General features: G+C 47.1%; 1 protein-coding gene across 1 annotated transcript in view; it reads left to right on the top strand.

Moving 5' to 3' along the window:
- The first annotated feature begins 10,881 nt into the window (after positions 1 to 10,881).
- Positions 10,882 to 24,789, top strand: part of GRIK3 (glutamate ionotropic receptor kainate type subunit 3) — a 126,963-nt gene continuing 113,055 nt past the window's right edge. Inside the window, exon 1 of the mRNA XM_054998881.1 lies at positions 10,882 to 10,966. Coding sequence (XP_054854856.1) covers positions 10,882 to 10,966 — 85 coding nt within the window. The remainder of the gene's footprint in view (positions 10,967 to 24,789) is intronic.

Genomic DNA, 24,789 nt, shown 5'->3' with positions numbered 1-24,789 from the left:
TTTTTAAAAAGGGGGTCCAGAGAGGATCAAGGGAATTACAGGCCAGTTTTAGCAAGAAGCAAGTGGACTCGCCACAGCCACAGTGGTTGTGCAACTTCATATTTCTTTTGATGGCATCTTAACCATCAACGGTTGGGGGAAATTGGTGGTGGTAAGTGCTGTCAAGTTGCTGCTGACCAGTGGCAACTCTGTAGGCTTTCCAAGGCAAGACATGAACATAAGTGATTTACTATTACCTGCCTCTGCATAGTGTCACTTGATTTCATTGGTGGTCTCCCTCTCTGCATAGTGTCACTTGATTTCATTGGTGGTCTACTAAATAGGGCCAACTGATGAGATTGGGCTAGCCTGGATCATTCCAGGTCAGTGCTGGGGGGGGGAAGTACTCTATGACAATATTTAAGAATATAACTGAACTCCTTGAAGCAGATGTGACTGTTAAAGATGGGGATGAAGCCACTGAGAAAATCCAAAGACCTCTTCTCTCCCAGACCCTGTGCTTTCTGGGTAAAAATGCTCTGTTTCCTAACACAGCAGGGTGAGAAGGCAGACAGCTCATGCAGATGGACATGCCCAGGCAAACAGAGTGTACTGCAGGGGGATGTAATTGTTTAAGAAGATGGCCCAAGAGAGTGAGGGCTAAGTAATACCAGTAGAGATGAGCACAAAATGGGGGGGGGGGAACCGAACCCTGAGTTTTGTGGTTTGTCGCAAACCACGAACTTTCACAAAATTGTCCCGTTTTGCAAAATGATTCGTTAGGTTCATGAGTCATCAGATCCCGGGACCCTACAATGGCCCCCTTCATACCCAGAGATGCCAGACTCGTAGGGAGTCAAGCTAGGCCCTGGAGCCAGGTAATGCCCTGAGACTGGTGTGGGGTGAGGTGGGGTGGAGGAAAAAAGGCACCCTGACCCAACAACCTTCCCAGAAAGGACAAGACCAGAAAATAAGAAAGAGGCTTTTCAGTCTCTTTTGAAGCAGCAACAAATCCAGACAAACACTCCCAAATCTTCTCTCTCTCACTCCAAATCCCAGGAACAGCTCCTCCCTATCCCTCTGTCTACTGGAGGTGAAAGCAGGAGGCACAGAGTTGTGCCTTATATAAGAAATGCTCACATAGAGCGGAACAGGAGCTCTCTGGTTGGCAGACAGACCTGCGTAACAGGGTTTGGAGGGATGAGATTGGTGTTCCCATGGCTACAGAAGGCTCATCTTCCCCCTGCTTGTTGCTTTCATAGAACAGAATGGGAGCTCTCAGGTTGGCAGGGAGAGCTGCCTATCAAGGTTATGTGAGCTAAAGTTGGGGTTTCCACGGCAACAAAAGGTCTGCAGACATTCTGGGCCTATGTTGCCTAGGGAATCAATGGATTGGTGCCAGCTTGTCTGGCATCATGAAGCATTCACGAATCAAACAAATCGGCCCCTAAAGTCATGGATTTCGTGAAAAACACCCAATTCGTCACAAAATTTGATTCATTTTGATTTATGCCCATGTCTAAATACCAGTCTACATATGCCCCCAGAACTGCTAAAAATAGATTTGCAGCAATAGTTACGATGTAGTCATGCCAATTGGTGAATATCATTGGACTCCATGAAAATTTAAAAGCCAGCCATGCTTGGAAGAAAGGGGAAAGCTTTCCTCTCTCTTTGCAGTCCATTGATCGTGTTATTCCTTTTGCAAGCAGCAAAGTTGCACAGAGCTCAGCACTGGAAAACAAGACTGATTCAGGCAAGTAGGCTCTGATTTTTAATTTATCAGACAGAGATACTGTGGGAAATGGCTGGGGAAAAAGTTTAAAAGTTTAAAGGGATTGAAAAGTAGTGGCTTGTTGGAAAGACAGAGCTTGGGGGAAGCGGCAATGAGCTAAGCCAGCTCAGGTGTCCATGTTCTCCCCGCCTACCACCCCACATTCCCCTGCCTGTATAATTTCTGCAGTCTAAAAATAGCCCAGGTAAGCCCCGTCTGATCATATCTTGGAAGCTAAGCAGGATCATCTGGGTTAGTAATAAGATGGGAGACCTACGAAGAAGACCAGAGTTGCAGAGACAGGCAATGGCTAACCACCTCTGTTAGTCTCTTGCCTTGAAAACCCCAGCAAGGGTCACCCTAAGTCAGCAATGACGAAATGGCACTTCCCACCACCACCAAAGATGGCCTTGGTTCGGGTCACAGGTGGGCTGGGGAGTGGATCTTGACAAGCAGATTTCCCATTAGGATCCTGCCTCTCTCCATTACGTGGAACCCAATTTGCATTCAGAAGGTGAATTTCCGAAGGAAATCTTTGCATCTCTGAGCTTTGCCTGCTAACAGAGGAGGCTCTTGTGGTTCCTGCAGCTTGTTCTGTTTTGTTGTTGGCATCTTGTATGTCTGTTTCTGAAAAGGGAGTTAGGTGTTTAAAAGGCTTCGGAAGTGAAGGTTGCAGACAGGCAGTCACTGCCTGGGCCGAGAAGCTGGTGAATTATTTATCTGCATCAGGTCTGGAGTGAGCTGCTGGCAGGAGGACTCCAGCTGTGCTCCACAGAGGAACGGCTGCCCAGGCAGGCGTGTCTGATAAGGACAGGTGGGGAACAAAGGTGGAGAAAACTGGGCTGTAGTTGGCGGGGTGGGTGATGAACGGGAGGGTGTGGAGCTCCTACAACCTCTGACTGCAAGATCCACTGTGAGAGCCCTGCGCAAAATGACTGGCAGCTTTTGGTAATGCTTTGACACCCTTGCCAAAATGTTTGCTTATTCATTTTGTACTGCCCTCACTTGCCATTTCCCCCCTTGCTGCTCTCCCATTTCCCGCAGCTTATGTTATTATGTGCCAAAAACACAGAAGAGGCTGGGTGATTCTGGCGGTTCTAGTTTTTACCCACCTGGGCAGGCTTCTCTGTCCTGCCTCAGAATGAGATTTTTATGGAAGGTGGAAACTCCTTTGGGTTACTCTGTTCTGCAGACAGACCTCCCCTTTCATGTGCTTCTCGAGCATAAGAGCTGTCTGCAGAAGAGGGGAAAGCTGCAGCAACCATCTAAAAATAAATATGTTTTTGTAAGAAGGCCCGGAGTGTGGAAGGGAGAAGGAACACAGTGGAAGAGGGAGGAAGGGATGGCTTAGGAGGATTTCACAGCAGGGCCTGAAGGGGTGGCTGTGTAACCTCCCTGATTATGAACGGAGGAGCGATTTCTCTCCCACACCTGTGGAATGTGTGAAAGTGGCACCAGTCTGGGCCTCAGCGTTCGGAGCAGCTTCCCTGCTGCACTGGGAGAGGGTTTGCTTGCTGCTTTTTCTGCCTCGGAGTCCCCCTTGGCTCTTCCCCTCTCCAAAGTAGTCTTCCATGACTGGCCTAGTTCAGTTTTTCTGGTTTGAGTTTCCTGGTGCTGCCTATTAGCCCCCTTGGTGGAAAAATAACCCTGAAGGTACCAGTGTATTTTTTCATTGCAAGGATAATGTAATAGGTTAGAGTTCAATCGTATGAGAGGCACACCAAAGTAAATGTAATAGTTTATTGCCAGAAACACAGTTTTTTTCCTAGCTTCTCTGAAGGTTTTCCAATTTCTGCAGCTTGCAGCTCCTTCCTTGGTAGCCAGCAGAGATCCTCTATAAACTCCCGTGCTCTATGTTCTAGGCTTGCCACCCGACCACTAGTACTGCTCACCTGGCTGGTCAGGGGAGACATGGAGGGGGAGACGTGCGGAGAACTGCCTGATGCAATTATGTGAGTTCATACCTGTGCTGAGATTTGAAATGGGAACATCCTGCTCCTATTTCACCCCTGGAACCACTGTGTCACCCCACTCTCCACAGCAGGATTCGTTACGTGGAATCAGTGTGGCTAGTTGATGTAGTCACTTTTGCTCAGCCATGTTGCCATCGGGTGAGCGGTCTGAAATAGTTCATTTGTGTATGTGCATAAGTTCAGTATTGATCAGGAAAGGATGTAAAAGGAGAATTGTGTAAGCTCGCTTGTTTAGAAAGGCATCAGACTTCTTCATGGTGGTTTTTTCCCAATAGGTCGGCACAATTATCGACTCTTGATTGCTTGTCAGAAATGAGGTCTGGCTCCTCCCCATCACTGAAGCTCCACCTGGCACTGAAGATTTATAGTTTATAATAGTTTCTCTGGTGGGGGGCGTGGTTCCTGGGATTTACAATAATCAGGAAAGCCTTTATAAAATTTCATTCCATCGCTTGCTTAGGAAATTTATTCTTGTTTGTTTGTTTGTTTGTTTGTTTGTTTGTTTGTTTGTTTGTTTCCCGCCCTCCCCATGAATGGGCTCAGGGCAGCTCACATCATCAATAAAATACAATAAGTTAATCATCAACTATAAACACACATAACTGTCACTAAAATACTCCAAGCACCATTATACATAGGCTACTTTAGGTACTGACCAAAAACCTGCATAGGTCACAGCATGTGGGCAGAACGCATGGACGAGGGCAGTCATAGGAGAGGTGGTGATCTTCGATGGAATAAGGAGGGGACACCCACTGGTCCTCAGCCAAAGACCCGGCGGAACATCTCCATTTTACAGGCCCTGCGGAACTGTAATAGGTCCCACAGGGTCCGGATCTCCAGCAGGAGTGCGTTTCACCAGGCTGGGGCCAGGGCAGAAAAAGCCCCGGTGCTGGTTGAGGCCAGACAGATGTCCCTTGGGCTGGGGACCACCAAGAGTTGTTTGTCCACAGAGTGGCTCCCAAGCTAATACCATTGTATGAATGCAAATTAGCTTTATAAAGCAAATCTGAGGTGCATACATCATGTTCATTCTTCTGTGCTCCATCCCAAGAACACAGACGTGCTTCTTGGTGGACATCTTGAGGTCATGGTGGTTGGTCCAGCTTTAAGAGTCTTTAGCAGAGTCTCATCCCGGAATGGGGCGGCCATCGTTGGAGCTGTCCAGTTGTTTCTGGTGCTGTTCGCTGACTTCTAGCCCTGGGAAGCAGTATCAGCTAAAATACTGTGACAAGGAGCAGCTGAACAGAAAGCCCTCTGGTGCCAACCAGCGATCCCATGCACTGCTCTTAATTTCTGGTCCCAGGCTAATCCAGTGTGGGGTGTCCCTCATCAGTTTGAAGATCAGACAGAGTTTCTGTTCAGCATTCCTGCTTTTCACCCCTTAATAATTTTTCATTCCACAGAGTGACTAAAGTTTGTCGTTAATTGGATTTGCATCCATTAATAAGTTTCTTCCTGCTCTGCCACTTCTGTAATTGGTGTTAAATCACAAGAGTTCCAATTATGTAATTGACTCTCTTAATTTCCTGACTCAGAGCTGGTTTGCTTTAGTTATGAAGACGAGAGGAATGGCGCCGTGGGGCTAGCATGTCATCCAGTTTTTCCATTCCAACTGGTTGGTTCCGCTGAAAGGCTGAAATCTTTTATCTCCCCCTCTCTCACCCCCTTTAGACCCAGAGCCATGATAAGTCTACTTCATGTAGCGGTGGGATTGCTGCTTTCATTAGAATCAACTACAGATCCAGCAAGAGGAGACAACAGGGTCCCTGGGTAGGGGGCAGATTTGAGTTTTGGCCAAAGGGCTTTCCTTATGCTGTTTTCCAGTCTAGCACTCCATGCCAACCAGAGGTCCCATGCACTGCTCTTAATTTCTGATCCCAAGCTAATCCAGTGTGGGGTGCCCCTAATCAGTTTGAAGATCAGGCAGAGCTTCTGTTCAGCATTTGTGATTTTCACCTCTTAATAATTTTTCAGTTTCTCAGAGCCAGTTTGGTGTAGTGGTTAAGAGAAGCAGGACTCTAATCTGGAGAGCCGGGTTTGATTCCCCACTCCTCCACTTGAAACCAGCTGGGTAACCTTGGGTCAGTCACAGCTTCTCGGAGTTCTCTCAGCCCCACCTACCTCACAGGGTTCATTGTTGTAGGGATAATAATAACTCACTTTGTAAATCACTCTGGGCGGGTGCTAAGTTGTCCTGAAGGGTGGTATATAAATTGAATGTTATTATGTTGTTATTATTTTCTGCTCTGCAGGATAAAACAGATAGCCAAAACCTGGGGCAAAGAGCAGGTTAGGGAAGGGTGTAAAGTCAGGTAAGGAGAATGGCCTCAGTAACGCTTCTCTGGCCCTGCAACCCTGATCCAATGTGCCTCTCTCCCCACATCACGTCTGGTTGGACCCTAAAAATGACAATGAAATGACTAAGCTTTCAGAGTCATCAAAAGTTTTCAGGAAGCTCGGGGAACCCCTGAAGGCAGTGTGAGCAATGAGACTGCGATCCGGGAAGGGTAAGCCCAGAAGCTGCTGTCTCTGGACTTGAAGGGCTCAATTTGGGCACCACGAAATTCAGATCCTTGGTGGATTCCGTGCTGCTGCTCCTATAGTTTTACAGTCCTTCTGCCATGAATCCAGCTTGCAACTCTTCATTCGAACGCTGCATTAGTCAACAGCTTTCAGCATCGTGCCAGAATCCAGGCTCCGGACGGTGTGCATTTTCTGTCTGGATGTGGAAGATAAGGCCTTCAAGCCTCCCTCCCCCTTCTCGAGTTGTATCTTTAACAAGATAGCAGCACACAGCAGTTTAATCGCCCATCTGGCTTGGCACCTTCAAGCCTAGCCAATGTCCTTTTCCCTTTGAAACCTGTTGAAATCTATTACACACCTTTGATCTTTGCCTGCATAAAGGACTGGCTGCAGAGAATGGAAGGGATTAAACAAACATTTCCCCCCTGCAAGAACCCCTCCCTCCCGCCTTTCTTCCCTCTTTTCTTTTTTTATCTTTTGGAAGGACATATTGCAGCCAACTTGGCCGGAATCTCTTTTATCCATTTTTATTGTAAGGAAAAACATCAATGCTAGCTTGAAGAAATTCATTGCGAGCATTTGTCAGAAGCGGCCTGGATAGACTCGGCTGGTAAATATGTGGGGCAGGCAAGGAGTGCTTATGTGTGTGATATTTTTGAATTCCCGCTGCCCTCACCTCTGAGGCACTTGCTTGCTGAGTATTGCTACATTCTGTCTGGTACCATTGGCACTTTTTCACTCTTCTTCTTTAAAATGCCCTTCACCTTACAGACGGTAACAATATTTTAAAACAATCTATTCCAGCTATGAAATCTCACTGAAAGGGGTCATTGTTACCTCAGGCCTGACAGTCTGGTGAGGTCCACCCACTCTCACAACAGCGCTAGGACTAGATATGGGCACGACCCCCCCCCCCCCAAAACCCGAACCATGAGGTTTGTGGTTCGTGGGTTTTCATGAGCCAGGAACTACGAACTAGTATGGAACTGGAGCCAATTACGAACAAGTTCGTGGTTCACGGGGTTTAAATGCCCCTTTCCGGCCGCTTAGAAGTGGCAGGGAAAGGGGCATTTAACAGGTTAAAGGGCCCTTTCCCGCCTTGCAAGCGGCAGGTCCATTTAAATTATCAGCTGGCAGGTGGCAGGGGGGATCCCCCCCTCGCCGCCTGCCAGCTGATAGTTTAAAGGGATCTGCCGGTGGCAGGGCCCTTTAAACTGCCCAAACCCCAGCCCCCACCCCCAGCCAACACCCCCCAGCCCCAGCCCCACACCTACCTTCCCCTGCGGTGTGGCATCCTCCCCCTCCCCCTGCGAGGAGCAGGAAGGTTGTTTTCAGCCTCCTCTGCCACCCTGTGGGCCCACGCCACAGTGGAAGAGGCCGAAAACAACCTTCCTGCCCCTTGCAGGAGGAGGGGGAGGATGCCGTGGGCTGCAGCTCAAGGTAAATGTGGGGGTTGGGGGTTGGGCAGTTTAAAGGGCCCTGCCATGCCCCCCTGCCACCTGCCAGCTGATAGTTTAAAGGGACCTGCCACTTGCAAGCAGCAGGAAAAGTTTATATGGCCATTTCCCTGGGGAAATGGCCATTTAAAGTACCCCTTTAAATATGACCTAATGAACCAGTAGACCAGTTCGTGGAAGTTCATGGAAACGAGCTTCCACAAACCACTGGTTCGTGAACTACAAACTGGCCTGGTTCGTGTGTTTTTGGGGGTCATAATTCAATTCGTGCCCATCTCTACCTAGGACTGATAAAGGGCCCTGCTCAGGATACAGAAGCTTCCAGGCCCAGTCACTCATTAATGGAGCTTACTGGAGTGGCAAGGTTCAGAGGGGCCTGTGTCTTGGAGAGCTCCTGTCAGTCAGAATACACAGTATGGGGCTCAATGCCAGAGGAGAGGGTTTGAGTTAAAACCATTTCACATTGCATTGAGCATATGTTGTCTCAGTAATAGATATGAGAAGAGGCAGGCTGGCGCTCATTCTGTGGCAAGATGAATGCTTAAATCCCCTTCCTTTGAATGATGAATTAATGCAATAAACAAAGAACAATTAAATAATAACTCTAAGCAATGGGAAAAACCAACACATGGAGGAATTCCATGCCAAGCAATTTCTGACATCGCTGCTGGATGCAAACCATCCATCTCTGCAAAGAAGAATTCCTTCCAGGCAATATAGCAGTGATGACAAGCAGACCCTTGGCACAGTAACTGGTGTGATTTGGCAATGGGGCCTTCGCCATGGAGAGTGCTGGCAGTTTGGTTAGGACCTTTTCATTCTGACAGGCATGTCTGGAGATGAAATTTAGGTCTTAGCCATCACTGAATAGTTTGTGTTATTAGTTGTTGCTCCTACCTAATATTTATTTTAGCTGTTTATTTTTAACTAGTTTAATTGTTTAAAGGTTGTTGTTTTAGCTTTCCAGGGTACAGATAATAATTATAATAATCATCAATGAACCGATGGCTTGACTTGATAGAAGACAACTTGGGTTGTTTTTTGTATCCTGTTTCTCTGCCACTAATTCTTTCCAAGAGGGACTCCTGTCAACCCAGATACATAACCTCCTGCCCTCAGGTTTAACACTTCTATATCTGTCTGTCTGTCTGTCCAGGGCCTTTTTTCTGGGAAAAGAGGTGGTGGAAGTCAGTGGGTTGCCAGCACAGGGGGCAACTCCTGGCGGGAGGTGGTGCCCCTGGTACCACATGCACATGTGCAAAGTGCACACACGCTTCCAGGACTGCACAACGACGTCACTTTGGGTCATCTGGAAGAAGGGGAGGAGTTTTTAAAACTTTAAATTGCCCTCAGTGCAAATGGTCACATGGCTGGTGGCCCCGCCTCCTGATCTCCAGACAGAGGGGAGTTTAGATTGTCCTCCGCGCCATGCACATGGCGCGGAGGGCAATCACAACTCCCCTCTGTCTGGAGATCAGGAGGCGGGGCCACCAGCCATGTGACCATTTTCAAGAGGTGCCGGAACTCCGTTCCACCGCATTCTGGCTGAAAAAAAGGCCTCTATCTGTCTGTCTGTCTGTCTGTCTGTCTGTCTGTCTGTCTGTCTGTCTGTCTGTCTGTCTGTCTGTCTGTCTCATTGAGACTCAAGATGGATTACACAGTGTGAGTTTGAGTTAGTCAGTTTCAAGGACATTTCAATAAACAATGTAATAGGGTATTTAAATCGAAATTTGCAAGGATTTAGAACCAGCGGAAATCAAATACACAGAGTTGAGGAAATGCTGAAACAGAGCACTAGCAATTCTGAGACTGACAGAACTACCCAGTAGGATCATAGTTAAAGCAACAGATAGTACACAGTTGCTCATAGTAGAAAAGTCTATGTACTTTGTCTCATTACTGATGCATCTCTTTGAGACCACTACTGTACAGTAACTAAACAGGTGGACTTTGACACTTTAAAAATAGATGGTTCTGGATGTGCTCATATTGGGTTTTAGAACTGAGGGGCTGACACACAGGAAAGTTTACTTATTTCTCAAGGTGGCATGGCTGCGTTTAAACTTTGCTGAGCTTTTCAGTGCACATTGCGCAGTTTGAGCCTAAGAGTTCTCCAAAATGGTGACTGCGGGAAACAGAAACAGGGAAGAAAGCAGCAAATATCACTGTGCAGAGGAGACGTGGGTCCATCTGGCATAGACTTGAAGTCTATGAGCCCAGTAACCAGCGTTGCGGATATTCCCTGCTGTGTTCTAAGACTGGGAAAATAAAAACATGCTAGTAAAAGGAACGATGCGGATGAAATACTTTATTTTAATACTTTGCATGTTATTTATTTTGTACTTGGGTTTTATATTTAAATCCCATTCCTCCTTAGAAAGCTCCCAGCATGTCCCCGCAGGCACCACCAGGCATGCCGTTGCTTTGCTTCAAAAGTGCTTCAGCTTCAAATACTTCCAGAACATTTGACTGTGGAGGAGTGTGTGTGTGTGTCCATCTTCCTGTTTTCAAGTAATTCGGAGTTATCTAAAAGAACACACACATGTGCAAGTTTTTCTCCCTGGCCAGAAACTTTCCAGGTAGCAACAGGATCTGCAGTCGAATAACAAGCCCTTGGGGGTGCGGGACGAGCCAGCCAGCCGAGTAAACCCAAAGAAGGACAAACACACTTTCCCCCGCTGGGTTGCACTTGCATTTACGAGCCTGACCATTGCTCTGGCTTTATTTGACTTGCTCGTGTGTGTGTTCTGCTTTGGGCTTTTCGATAGGTGTTAACATGATACATGGCAGAGTAATAATAATAAAAAACACAATAAAGAATTTGTTTATGGCGTTGTAGCCTGGAATAAACCCGGCCCAGATTGCAGGTGCCTGGGCATTGATCACTTGCAAACAACACTGCATTTTCCACTGCCTGTTAAAGTCTGAAAGGGACTTGCAGGATGAAAATCAGCTGTAAGTGCCACATCTCTGCATCTTTGATTTATTCTGCTGTCACTGGATTCCCGGGGCAAGTTGGCTGCTGTTACAGAAGTCAGATGAGGAAGCGCTTATCTTTGGCTGTTGCAGGAGTCAGCCTGCTGTTGGCAAAGACCATCAGTGTGTTTAGTTCATGCGAGTTGAGAAAGTAAGAAAGAAAGAGCTTCTGCAATATATTGGTTTCGGGTGCCTCATGTCTCCCTTGCGGCTGCAGCAGATTCACTGGATCTTGTCCTTTGTGGCCCACGGGTTGCAGGAGGAGAAGGGAATGTCTGACGGTAAAGTGCTCGATTGTGCATGTTTGGCAGCCGGTCTCCGTGTACGCAAATTCTGATTTGCCTCTTAATAGTGAAAAATGGTAAATACACGGTGCGATCCTAAACAGAGTACTCCAGTCTAAGCCCATTGAAATCAATAGACTTAAACTAGAGTCACTCTGTTTAGGATTGCACTGATAACTACCTACATGGCACCAACAAATATCCACCACTTAAAATCCCATTCTTAGAGCCCGATGCTAGTACAGCATCACTAGTTAGTATCTTCTGCCCTCTTTGCAGAAAGGGCACAGTAATTAGACAGCGCATAGAGCATTAGGGATCACCCAGAACTTCTGCTGTTGACATCTGGAGAGGGCAGGAAAGACCACAGAGTACAGTGGAAAGGCACCAGTATAGCATAACAAAGGCCCCTGGTTCGAATTCCGGATGGGGAGGTCCCTGAGCTAGAGCCCCAAGTCCAGCTGAGATTTTCCCTGTCAAGTGGAGTTATTTATTTGTGTTATTTATAGTTCGCCATTCTTGCTGAGACTCAAGGTGGATTATACACTGTACCTAAACTTTTCTAATAATACTAACAGATCTTGCAACAGATGTTTGTAAAAAAAATCAGAATAGATCTTGTTTCTACTTATTGTTGGCTGGAGGTGGTCTTTCTTGAGTCTATACATGCTCCAGTTCCACATGCTGGATGTGCTATGAGTATCAACTCAGTAGTGACGTTTAGAGGTTCCCTTTATGGCGCTTGCTTTTCTTGAGGCTCCTACATATCAAGAGGCTGTATGTTATGGCGAGAGATCAGCATGGCCAGGGCAGTCATCTAGCATGCTTGTGCTGCCCCATGTGTCCATCACTGTGGCTGGCAGGCTCCCTGGCAGTGAATTTGGGTAGGACATCAAGGCTGCTTTCACGCACATTGGATAATGCATTTTCAATATACTTTACAATCACTTGCTAAAGTGCATTAATGATCCAATATCTGTGAAAGCATCTTGTGTCATATTCTGGGCACTGAATTCCAGGAATAGCATTGGAAGGGGACTGGGGAGGGGGAGGAATCAAGCCCAGGCTCTTAGGAGGGGACTTCCTTCCTGCTTGAAACATCCCAGGTAGTTGGTTTCTGGTCTCGACAAGACGGTCTTCCATGAAAGAGAGTTCTGTAACCCTCTCTGATGTAGCTTTGGGTCCTTCTCCAGCAACTCCGCAGGCAATGGCAAACCACCTCGGTTAGTCTCTTGCCATGTAAACGCCACCAGGGGTCACCATAAGTCAACTATGACTTGAGGGCAGGATTTCATTCATTTCCAGCTGCTCAGCTGGGGGAGATCGTTTGTCAGCGACGGCAGAGACCTGGCTTGGTGAAACGAGAAGGGTTGTCTTTCAGCCAGACCCAAAATACTCATGAATCTGTCACTCTGATAGGCGTTGCAGGCGTGTCTCTGGACCCTACAAAGCAGCCATCGTATCGATAAGAGTTACAGTGCCGGGGAAGAGGGTTTAATTCTGTGCCCCATGCTGTTTCTCCCCAGTTGAAAATGCTGCCTCCCCCAGGCAGCTGTAAACTCTGGAAGGGGGGAAAGATAGGCACCACGGAGTCTTGCTATGTTTCCCTACAGGGTATCTTTCATCAGGAGTTTCGGTTATGTGCAATTTGGCTTTTCATCATGGAAAGATACGACCTGGATTCCCACTCTCCACCTGCCACTTAGGCTGTCTGGTGAAGTATTCAGAAGTTGAACATCAGTTAGGCATTGCCCAGAGTTCTATGCTTAAAAATGGTTGTGTGACTTAGAGCCAAGCGAAACTTGCTCCAGAAATCTTGCTCCCTTTTGTGGTCTCTCTCACCCTCCCTCCCTCCCTCCCTCTCCAGTGATAAAAGTCGGTCTGGCATTTTGTTGGTCCTCCTGATCTTGATCTTGCTTTGGTCTCCAGAGCTCGCGTGGGTTTTGTTTTGTTTTCCCAAATGAATAAAGCATGCAAATAAAAGCTGGGGAGCGGGCGGGAGGGGGTTGTTGCATTTTAATCTTCCTTTATGCAAATCAGTAATGTACATATCCTCAAGAAATCTGCTGCTAACTTAATTTGTTTCCACTGTAGCAGTGCTGAAGGCCTTTGATCTGAGATTAGCGGCTTTGATCTGTTCCCTTGATCGGGGATGCTTGTGTGGTGCTCCGCAGGGTTGCTCTTTGGCGCTTAAAAAAAAAAGTCGAAGTGGGTCATTGAAAGAAATGTCAAAATAACAACTCCCCGTTACCCTCGCAAGCAAACGGTTAGCTGCAAAGTTAGCCAGACTCCCAGAAGTGAGGAGCAGAAAGTCCTTTGTGCATGACTACTTTGTGTGTGTCTGTGCCTGTGTATTAGAGTTTTGATTAAGTAGCCAGGCTCCAGAAAGAGAGCCCCTGCCTCTCACAAATACCCCCCCCCCTCTTTTGGTAAGTGAGTGGCGGCTGGAAAATGCCAACTTTTGACCACGCTTGCAAATTAGTCTGCATAAACTGTGTCCACTTGGCCCACGTTGCCAATTGCTAATTCAGGACCTCAAAAGAGAATCGGCTTTTGTGACGCTCCCTCACCAGGTCACCTGCATTTTATTCTTAGCCACCCAAAGTGACAAGGCTGGTGGCTGTGTCCAAGCCTGCATGGAACCAGAAGGGCCAACTGGGTGACCTTGGGACAGTCAGTCTCTCTCAGCCTAACCCAACTCACAAGGTGGTTGTTATGAGGATCAAATGGCAGAAGGGAGACCAGTGTTGTCAGACCCTTTGGGTCCCCATGGGAGAGGGAAATGGGGTTATCAGTATCTAAATAAATGAACTGATCAGGGCTCGGCAATGAGGTCAAGGCTTAGAAAGCATTTCCTCCTCCGGCCACATTTAGTCCACATTTATTTACTCCATTTGTACCCCACCTTTCTCTCCAATGGGGACCCAATGCAGCTTACATCATTCTCCCCTATTTTATCCCTACAACAACCTCATAAGATAGGTTAGGCTGAGAGTGTGTGATTGGCCCAAGCTCCCATGGAGGAGTAGGGAGAGTCAAACTGAGGTCTCCCAGATCCTAGTCTGACACTCTAACCACTACACCAGATTGACTGTCTATAGAGTTGCTTCTTCCATTTGCAGAAATTGTGCCCCCTCTGCCTTCTTCTCCCCCCCCCTTCATTTTGGGAGCTGCTCCCTTTCCGTTTGCCTCCTTTTCCCACCTCGTCTCCACCTGCCGACCAAGAATGCCAAGCTCTGCAGGGGTTTGCAAGAAAGTTAGTTTTGCCTTAATTGGCAGTAAACGGCATTGTGACAATCAAGGAACAGCCAGCCTGGGCTGAACCAAACATCTGTCAAACTCATGAAAAACACCAGAGATTCCATGGTGATGCCTCGCTCACTCCAACACCGGGACATGGAGGCTGTTCCAGTCCTCTTCCTGCCCTGCTCAGGGCTTGTTGCATGAAAGTGAGGCAGGACCCAGACCCTTTGCTGCTGTAGCACTTGCCCTGGTTTGAGCATCTGGGGCTGCAGCAACACCTGGTTGAAATCCCCAGTGAAGCATCGTGTTCCTCCAGAAGTGCTCCCCTCCCTTTGCACCAAAGTGCATGGGCTTAGGGGCAGGGCCGGCGCACCCATTGAGGCCAGGTAGGCGGTGGCCTCAGGGCGCGAGGGCACCAGAGGGGCGCCAGAGGGGGTGTCGGGGCGGAGGCGCACGCCGTGGAGCTGGTGTGGCTGGGCCGCAGCTGCTGCAGCCAGCCAGCCCTGTGCCGCTGCCCCCAGCTGAGCGCAGCAGCCACGAGCCTCCGCCCGCCACCCCAGCCATCCGCCAGCCAATGCCCCCAGCTTGTGCTGCGTGATGATGTCATCACGTAATGATGTCATCACGCACTTCGTGGCACGTGCACGCACAGCACACGCACACATGGAAGGGTCGCCTCAGGCGCCAGAAATCCTGGCATCAGCAGTGCTTAGGGGGAGGAACTTGGTGGAGTTCTGTACTCCACATCCTCTCCAAAGGAAAGTACTCTAGCTGATGGAGCTACAGAGGAATACGCAAAGTAGAACAACCCCCCTCTTGAGAGAGAAAAACCAGGAACTGCATGTTATGTACTGGGTTGAGCTTCAGGCTAAATTAGGTTCCTAATGCCTTATTGTCTGTTGGTTACTTTTCGTTGGCAGCAGCCAATCGGTCCACAGAAATAAAAACCAATCAAAGGGCTGCAAATCAGTTACATTGTATATAGTTGATGCAAATTAAGGATTCTAGTTGTGTGTGTTCTTATTGGTTACTGTTTGAAAGCGGCGTGGGATTTATGTGTATATATTTGCTCCTGTTGAGCCTGTGCTGTCTGTCTGCTTCTGGTCTTCAATAAAGATGTTATTATGAGCTGAAATTCTTACTAGCTGGAATCACTATGAGCAGACATCACAATACATAATACTGCGTATGATGGGTCTGTTTGCAGTGTACAAACAGGCCATCTTCAAAGGATCATCAACATTTTTTTATTTATTAATTACTTGCATTATTTATAATCCATCTTTCTCACTGAGATGCAAGGCGGATTACACAGTCTCAGTCAATGCATTCAAACATTTAAAAAAACACTGTGATAAGTATGGAAGGACTGCAGAAATTTGAATATAAGCTGAAGCTGATACAGTGCTGGAGACACTGTTGAAACAAAGCTTAGGCAATTTAACATGAAGTATTAAATGATGCAGAAAATACTTGGAAGGTAAACAGTAGTATAGACCACAGTCCATGTCCCTTTACTAGCAACTCTCTGCACCATTTCCTTATTGCGCAGCCCTCTTACCTGTATAATTCAGTTTTGCATAGTTTTCAGAAAACTGGGAGGGTGGGGTCCCTTCCTAATCTCATCAGGCAGGCAGAATGCAGGTGGGTTTTCCTATTTTTCCGCTCAGTTTGGGTGTCAACCTGAATTTTTTGGAATTCTTGAATCCATCTCTGCTTCTCTTGTTAATATATCCCTTAACATGCTCATTTCCATTACCTTTTCAGGCAGTTCCTCTCTGCTGTTGGTTACAAAAACCACCCGCCATATTCCATTAATTTCTCATTTAGTCTGCATAAAGTGCTGATACGTACATTTTACCTAGGGTGTGTGTGTGTGTTTTTTAATCAGTTAATTTAACCCGAAACATTAATAATGTAGTTTCTTTGCCACTTGACTGCTCATCTGTTAAATGGGTTATGCACAGGAGAATACTGTCACCCTAAGTGACAGGAAATATCTAATATAATGCAAACAGAATGTTTAATGCCAAAATGAACAAAAAAGAGAGAGAGTCTCTTGGGAGCATGTATTACAGGTTGGTGGAAAAAAGATTACAATTCTTCCCCTCCCCCAAATACTCTGGCTTGCCAACAAAGCAAACTCTCTTCTAGAGGAAGCAGCATGCGTTTGAGTTGCTACTCAGCGTTGTCTTCTGGGCAAACCTTAACAGCCTGCCCTGTTGTGTTCTGCCACAAGTTGCACCAAATCTGGGTTGCCACAAGGAGCTCTCCTCTGCAGGCTGCCTCGGATGTTTAATAGACAGCTGAAATTTGAGATTCAGAGGCATAGTTAACTTTATGGGTGGGATCAAGTGCCATATCTTCAGGGCTTTTCTGGGATGCCCCATCCTTGCCTACCAGTGTAAGAAGCTGCCCTTCTTACTGATCAAGTAAAGGAGACTTGGATTTGGTTTCCAAGCCTGAGCTGCTTCCTGTGTGTGCTTTCACTCTGATTTTTTTGATGTACATCAAACTGAGTCAGCTTTGCCCCACGGCATGTAAATCATTTAATGTGTCTCTTTTGACACTGTTCCAGACCATGAGTCAGCACTCCTTCACTTAACCCCCCTCAAGAAGCCAATTTGAGCACCCATTTGCACATAGATTTCCCCATTTCACAGGAAAATCTAGCTGCAAAGTGCATTTAAAGCACATTTTTTTGGTGTGTGTGTGAAAGCACAGCGGAAGAGAGGAAAAAGTAACCCAGGAGTTAGGGACAGGAAACAGTCACTGAATAAATTATCGATTGGTCGACTCCTCTGTGTATGGCCAAGTGGTCTTCATCCAAAGATTACCTGATTTTCCACTTGTGCCTAGAGAGGAGAGGTTAATCCACTCCGCTCTCCCAACTACTTCAAGTGGCAACTCCCTGACCTTTAATACCCCGTTTAGTTTACTATCCAAATCCTTGGGGACGTGCTGGCTTTTCCTAATAGCTCTCTTGTACTTTGTCTTGTTTCAAACTTACTTCTGGATTCTGAATATGTCACGACCATTTCAGAACTTTACAGAAAGGTAACACACTGGCTACACCCTGTCTTCTGGCACCAAATGATTCTTTTAAAAAAAAGTTCTGTGCTTCAGGCTGTCGATCAGTTCTGAAGCAGAGAGCAGCTTCTTTCTCACACTCCGTAAGACCTTTGTTAGCATCCGGGGGGTCATTTTGCAGACTGACGATTCCAGTAATCACTTTGGGGGGGTGAATCCCACATGTCAGCAGGAGTTTTCCTCACAGTTAGAAGGTCGTGAGATGGACAGGGACACAAGGCACATGAAGCTGCAGCAGAAGATTCCCCCTCACGTTTTCTGTTCCCCTTTCCACAGCAAATTTGGAGACACTGCTCCTGCTGTGTTTTCTGAGGTGCGGGCAGCCAAATGGGAAGAGCATGAAAATGGCTGAGGCAGAACGAGGCCATTATTATTCGCAGAGCTTGAGTCCATGGCAGTTTTTCTCTGTTTGACTTGGGAGCTTCTACAAATGGGCTAAGAAAGGGACTGCCCTCACTTGCCTGTGATGCACTCATTGGGATGGAGTCTGGGGAGCTCGCTAGATAGGGCGTTTTCTCAAAAATTTTAGGCAAGGATGTCTAGGCTGTCTTCCCAGCCATTTTTACAGTCAAAATCCATGTCTGGCCAACTTTCTTCTCCAGACTCAAATTCCTCTCTCAGAATATTGCACCCACGTCCCAGAATGAAGGCAGGAGATCCAGGTTATGAATTAAACTTCATCATCAGAACATCACTGCATCCAGGTTAGATTACTGCAATATGGTTTATTTGGGGCTGCCATTGAAAACTGTCCAGAAACTTCAGTCGGTCCAAAATGAGGTACTTTTGGGGATTGTATCACTACTGTGTTGAAGAATCTGCACTTTTTGTCCAGTTGTTTCTGGGCATGATTCAAACTCAGTCCTGGCTCTCGCCTTTAAAACCCTAAACAGCTCTCCTCCCCAGGGAAGAAAAAGAATTCTGGATAACCGAATCGCAGAAAAGGATCTCTTGCAGGACAGGCAAAGTAGAGAGTTACTCGATGCCAACATTTATTCCCACTCCCATTCACCATTTCTTGGGGGCAGGGGGATGAGAAGTCTGTTTGGCATTTATAATGTAATAATAGCAGGTTAGTTAGTTGAACATTCACAGAATTTCACAGGAATTTGGAAAGCTAACCCAAACAAAAGCAAAAGTGGAAAATCCGTGCTTCCAAGGCGGACCGTGTCTCATCCTGTTAAGGCAGGTAGAGCTAGAGGGTGGATTATGGAGCTCTGGGTGGATGTTGCATGGAGTGGCAGGATTCTTGTCTAAGCCCAGTTCTGCATAGTTGAGGCATATAGGTAGGTAGGTAAGGTTTATTGCATTAGGCCAAAGGCTGTTACAGACAATAAAACAGTAACAAAAATATGAGCGACGATGCAGGTAAAATATACAGTACAAACTTGATAAAACACTATAGGAATTACCAGGGCCGGTGTGCCCATAGAGGCCAGGTAGGTGGTGGCCGCAGGCGCGAGGACACTGGAGAGGCGCCGGAGGGGGTGTCAGGGGTGGAGGCACGTGCCGCGGAGCTGGCGTGGCTGGCCCGCAGCTGCTGCAGCCAGCCAGCCCCATGCCGCTGCTGCCACCGCCGCCGCCACACCAGCCACGAGCTGCTGCCGGGGCGGAGCGTGGAGCAGCCTCCACCCACCACCCCAGCCATCCACCAGCGAATGCCCCCAGCTTGTGCTGCACGATGACGTCATCGTGCGATGATGTCATTGCGCAGTCCGTGGTGCGCGCGCACACTGTGCGCACGCAGGGGGGGGGGTGCCACAGGCACCAGAAACCCTGGCGCCAGCAGTGGGAATTATACTAGAGTCTGTGGACAGCCCTGTGCTGCGACTCACGACCTTCTCTCGGATTTTCCCTGCTGCAAGGGCAAAAAGAAAACAACAAAAAACAGGCTCAATATCCAGCAAGCAGTAGAAATAAACAGTGTGTCGACCACCCAAGGGCAAAAAGAGCAACCCTGTACGAGGTCTCTGGGTCCACATCTGCTATTGCAGCAATGATGTTTTCGTTATCTTGTCTGAAACCTAAACTAGCTAGGATTGGACTTAAAAATTTCTTTCTGGGGGATGTGTAGAGTGGGCAGTGTAGTAAATAGTGACCCAAGTCTTCTGGCTCTGAGCCACCAACGGGCAAAGGCGCTGAGCAGCTGGAATCTTGGAGTTAAGGCCTATAAAGATCACTGGACACATAAGATCACGTGGATTCATTTTCCTTTGTTACACTTACAGTGCAATCCTATGCAGAGTTACTCCAGTCTAATCAATTGAAGTCAATGGTCTTAGACTGTAGTAACTCTCCATAGGATTGCACTGTTAGTAAATTTGCTTGTCAACTTACTTCCTTTCAGGCTCCAAAAGATTCCCCCCCACCCCACCCCAGGCTCCAGATTGGGAAAGTTCTAGAGATTTTTAGGTGGGTAGCCGTGTTGGTCTGCAGTAGAACAGCAGGATTTGAGTCCAGTGGCACCGTGGAGGCCAACAAGATTTTCAGACTGCCTGAAGAAGGGAGCTCTGACTCTCAAAAGCGTACGCTTTGAACATCTTGGTTTCTAAGGTGCCACTGGACTCAAACTTTGCTGTCCTGGAGATTTTTGGGGTGGAGCCTGAAGAGGGTAGAGTTTGGGGAGGGGAATGACCTCAGCAGGATATAATGCTGTAGTGCCCATCCTCTAGCCATTTTTTCCAAGGGATATAATCTCCGAAGGCTGGAGAAGGGTTGTAATTTCCAGAGATCTCCATACACTACCTTGAGGTTGGCAATCCTAAGGGGTGGTGGTGTACCCTGTTCAGCTCCAACATTGCTTATGGCATTTGGTCCACTAGATTAGGGCTGCTTGGACACATGGCTGGCTTAATCTCCTCCCAGTCTGAAGATGGCTCAGATATGTGGGGGAAACCTCTTACATTTAATCACATGTGAAGTTCAACTGGTTGCCTTTTGAAGGTCTTGTTATAAGACCTACTTAGCAATGTAAATCTTTATGTTCCTGAATTTGCCTGCACCCTGGACTGTGTGTGTGTACCAAATTTCAGCTTTCATATCTTAACCAATTATGTATATATGTATCTGAAGCATCTGTAGAACTGCCTTTCTGCCAAATGGCTCAGAGGGACATACTATAAAATTAAATCAACACTGAAGTCAATTAAAATACAAAATAATAATAATAGTCCTGTGAACAAGGCTGTTGGTCAATGAGGTCCAGGTTCGGTCTTGGGAATCCTGCTGCCTTTTTAACAACTTCTTTTGATGTGTTTCACTTCCCAGGGATCATTTTAGGGAGGCATATCATGCAAAGCTGATTCTTGACTCTGTGGATTTTGTATTAATCAAGCGATAGGAGAGGGATAGGAAGGAAAGGTGCTGTTTAATTGGAAGCTTGCTGTGATCCTGCACGCGCATTTTTAAAAAGGTTTCTTTTTAAAGAAGAGAGAGGACATAACAAAGGCAATAGGAAGAAAAATAAGAGACAGTGGAAAACTCGCTCACTAGAAAGGGGGAGGGGGTCTCAAACTTTGGCTCCTTGTTTCCTTCTTTATATTTTTGTTCAGATATTTTGAAGTATACTTCTATTGATCAGATTGAGAGCTGTTGAAGGCTGATGCTTAAGTATTTGATTTTGCCCATCACAATTAGAATGCAGTTTTCAAAGCAAGGGCCGGAACACTTTTAGACCCGAGAGCCATTTTGCCAGGGCAAAGCTCTTTCCGGGATGGAAGGTGGCACGGTATAGCCTGATCTCATCATATCTCAGATGCTAAGCAGAGTCAGTACTTGGATGGGGGGTGACCAAGGAAGGCTGTGCAGAGGAAGGCAATAGCAAACCACCTCTGCTTCTCACTTGCCTTGAAAGCTTGTTGCTGGCATTGCCATAATTTGTTGCCATTTGATGCACATGCGTACATATGTAAATCTCTTCCTACCTTCCCCTTTTGTCCTGTGTCAAAGCAGTGAGGAAGAAAGAACCTGCAACCTCCACGAGACAATCTTTTCCAAGTGTTCTGTCAAGGTTAGTTTGGGTGGGTGGGAGGAGGGGTGAAATTGTCCCCAAGGAACACTGTTGGGGGTGGGGGGGTAAGTTAATAGAAGGAAATGATTGCAGACTGTGCCACAGTCTAAAGCCCCTGAACTTTTCTGGGGGAGTTTGTTTGGTTAAGCTTTATCACATTTTTATTTTTATCAAGTGTCTCAGCAGATCTTTTCTTGGGGATTTGCGGCTGCAAAGGTAACAATAATAGCCCGTTTACGTAAATGGTATTGTGTAGGCCACACTGACAGGAAGAGAAGAGGAGCTGAGGCAGAAGAGTTACCGAGGTGTAGTTCTTCCCGCAGGATGTTTCCCCTGTCAGGAGTGAGGAAGTATCTGTCACATTTCCAAATGCAATTGTGTCTTCCATGGGGCTCTGCTACAATTTAGGAAGGGGACTATCCTGGGAAATTGCCTTTAGGTACCATAGATTGGTGCCATCCATTTTGCCACACTCTGCAATGCTTGTTTGAACAGAATGAAAACTTCTCAGACCAGGAAAAGAGGACCCTTCTTATTTTTCAGCAAGAAGCATGCTTTTTATAGAACTGGCTGTTCCACTGGCTTAATTATCCATGCATAGTTACCCGTTCCCTTGCCTAAGGTGTGGTGGCTTTCCAGGAACCAATCTAGAGGTGCTGGGAAGCATTTGTAGCCAATGATGTTATGTTCAGCTGAGCTTGCCAGGTTTTTTGGTATCTGTGCTTTTCTTCCCTGGGTGGCCCATCCACTTACTTGTTCAGCCTTCTGGCTAGCTGTAGTAGCATCATAGAGGTTTGTGGCAAACGGTTGCATTCAAGAGACAGAGGAAAGGGAGCTTATGGAGGGGGATGGCCACCGATCACCACAACTCCCACCTTGAAAATAGGTCTGTGCAAATGTTCACTAGCTCAGCTGTTCCATGCATGCTTGAGTTAGCCATTTGGTATGTATTGCTGGCCTAAAGAGAGGACAAAAATATCAGGAAACATAATGCCCCCTGCTCAGGAAATCTTGGTCACCTAGAGGTGATTTTTTTACCCATCACAGACGATCAGCTGATGACTGTTTATGTGTGTACGTTATCTATTTTTTCTGGTATTAATGACAGTGAGTTAAATAGAGAACCCAAACTGAAATTAAATGACTACAGAGCACCGGCTGACTCTAGGTATGCGAGGGCATAATTGTGACCACCTCCCTGTAGGTAAGTGGAGGACTCTTGCAGGCACATGGATCCATTCTCTCCCTCACCAGCACACCCCTCTGGTTTCCTCTGAAACTTTCTAAATTGCTGCCAGAGTTTTGAGGGTCAACCCAATCCAAAAGAGAGCTGGTTCTAATTACTGCCTTTCCTCATTTGCTGATTGAGACACTCCAGGGAGCAATTAGCCGCTTCTGAAATCTAAGGGAGGATGTGAATAAGTACTTAACCTGCCTGGCAATTGATATTTAAAATACAAGGAGGCAGGCATAATAAAACAGAGGAGATGGCTAATATTTGATGAGTGGGATGCTCTCCCCCACCACGCAAGCCCTGCATCTCTTGACAAATACTGTCTTCTCTTTCATGATGTGACAATCCCTAGAAAGAGGAGGAAGAGAAAAGGCTTGGGAAAGTCCGACAACTCCTTCTTGGGAGGGAGAGCTAGAGGCACCCTTGGTTGAATTATTCATCAAATAAGCTAATTCAGCCTCTGTTTGCTAATGAGCTCCCAGCCTGTCAGGTGGGTTTCCCACCTAAGATGTGAGTGACTTGCCTGTTCAAGGAGGGATTCTCTAAGAGGAACACAGAGGGCTTCTCTGCCACTGCTTCTGACTTCAGTTGAACGTTCCCTTTGCAGTATCACAGAGCAGTCTTTGGAGCCTTTCATGCTGTGATGTCTTTATTGGTTTATATTCCAGCTATGCAGTGGATCCCCCCATGACTTCCTTGCTCCCTCTTCTCTCTTGTGTGAACCTATCTGATGGAATTGTGATCATGTGACAGCATCCTAGGGACGGGAGAGGCTTGGGTTGTGAGCTTGTCAAGTGGGTGTGCTTTGCAAGATGGCTCTACTGTCTGTATTCAGAAAGCAGAAGTTCACCATCTTGCAATGACTCGACCCCCAGGAAATGGGGATCTATGGGAAAGGAGCATCTCCCGGCTCTTAGGCTGCTCAGCACAGAGGCAAGTGATGGATATGAGGCAGAAGCGGATCATCATCATCATCATCATCACCATCCAGATTCCCTTTCATGATAATTTTAAGGACCTTTCCCCTTTTTTATTTTTGACAGGGAGAAAGGCACGGTGGGGAGCAGGAGAGGGTTCTAACCCTTTCCTCCCCTTCCTTTTCCCCCCACTGAGAAATGTCCCTCCCAGCTGCTTTAACTTTAACCCCATTCTTCATCCCCAAGCCACTACAAGCAGCCTAGGAGGGGCTTTTTCAGTGGGAAAAGGGCAGGGGGTGGGCAGGGATGTTTTTAAAGGAAAAAAACCCTCCCTGCCATGCCCTCCTCGGAAAAGCAGCCCCCCTGGTTTGGAAAAGGAAAGCAATTATTGCAAAAGGACAAGAGAAGCAAACCCAACGTGGCACCTGAGCCTGTCAGTGTCCTCTAGGTAGGCTGATATTTGTCCTCTCCTATTGCAGGTGAGAGGCTGGTTCACCTGAGGATGTTTTCAGTGCAATCCAAGGCAGCATCTAAGCCCACTGAGTCCAGGCAACATCTGTCTGGCGGCCTTCCTAGTTCACAGCTCCATTTCTCAGCCACCGGGTTTCACTAGCTGTGTCTCACATCATGAATACATAGAGGCGTAGAACAGTTCTTTGGTCAACTTGTCATGCTAGGTAGTAGCCCCAGAAGGGTCGCTCTGTTTTAATTCTGCAGCAAAAACCGGCAGGAGTCTTACAATGATGCAGTCATTTTATTTATGAGCATGAAAAAACAACAGCCGGGAGGCTTAAGGTGCCACGAAATGCAGGAAATACAGAATTAAATGTAATTATGTAAAATTCAAATCTAGTCAAGAAAAATACGCAAGACTATTCACTAGTTACGCCTGGGCTTGTTAATACCTGTAACTGGCGAGAAGCCCCAGATTTTGCTAAAATAATCAAGACCTGTAATGAGTCAGAAATCCAAAGTCTGTGTTCAAAGCAGGGCTTTCTTTCAGGGGAAATGCGGTGGAACGGAGTTCCGGAACCTCTTGAAAATGGTCACATGGCTGGTGGCCCCGCCCCCTGATCTCCAGACAGAGGGGAGTTGAGATTGCCCTCCGTGCCGCTGAGCAGCGTAGAGGGCAATCTAAACTCCCCTCTGTCTGGAGATCAGGGGGCGGGGCCACCAGCCACATGACCATTTTCTCCAAGGGCAACCCACTGAGTTCTGCCACCTCTTTTCCCAGAAAAAAAGCCCTGGTTCAAAGTATATGTATGAGCCCTTTTCACACTACATACCTGCTTCCAAAACATCGTGAAACGCAGCGCAAAAAACGCGG

This window comes from Eublepharis macularius, chromosome 15 (genome assembly GCF_028583425.1).
Source record: "Eublepharis macularius isolate TG4126 chromosome 15, MPM_Emac_v1.0, whole genome shotgun sequence".
Lineage (NCBI taxonomy): Eukaryota > Metazoa > Chordata > Lepidosauria > Squamata > Eublepharidae > Eublepharis > Eublepharis macularius.
Note: the sequence above shows the minus strand (reverse complement) of the source record. Positions and strands in the feature narration are given on the sequence as shown.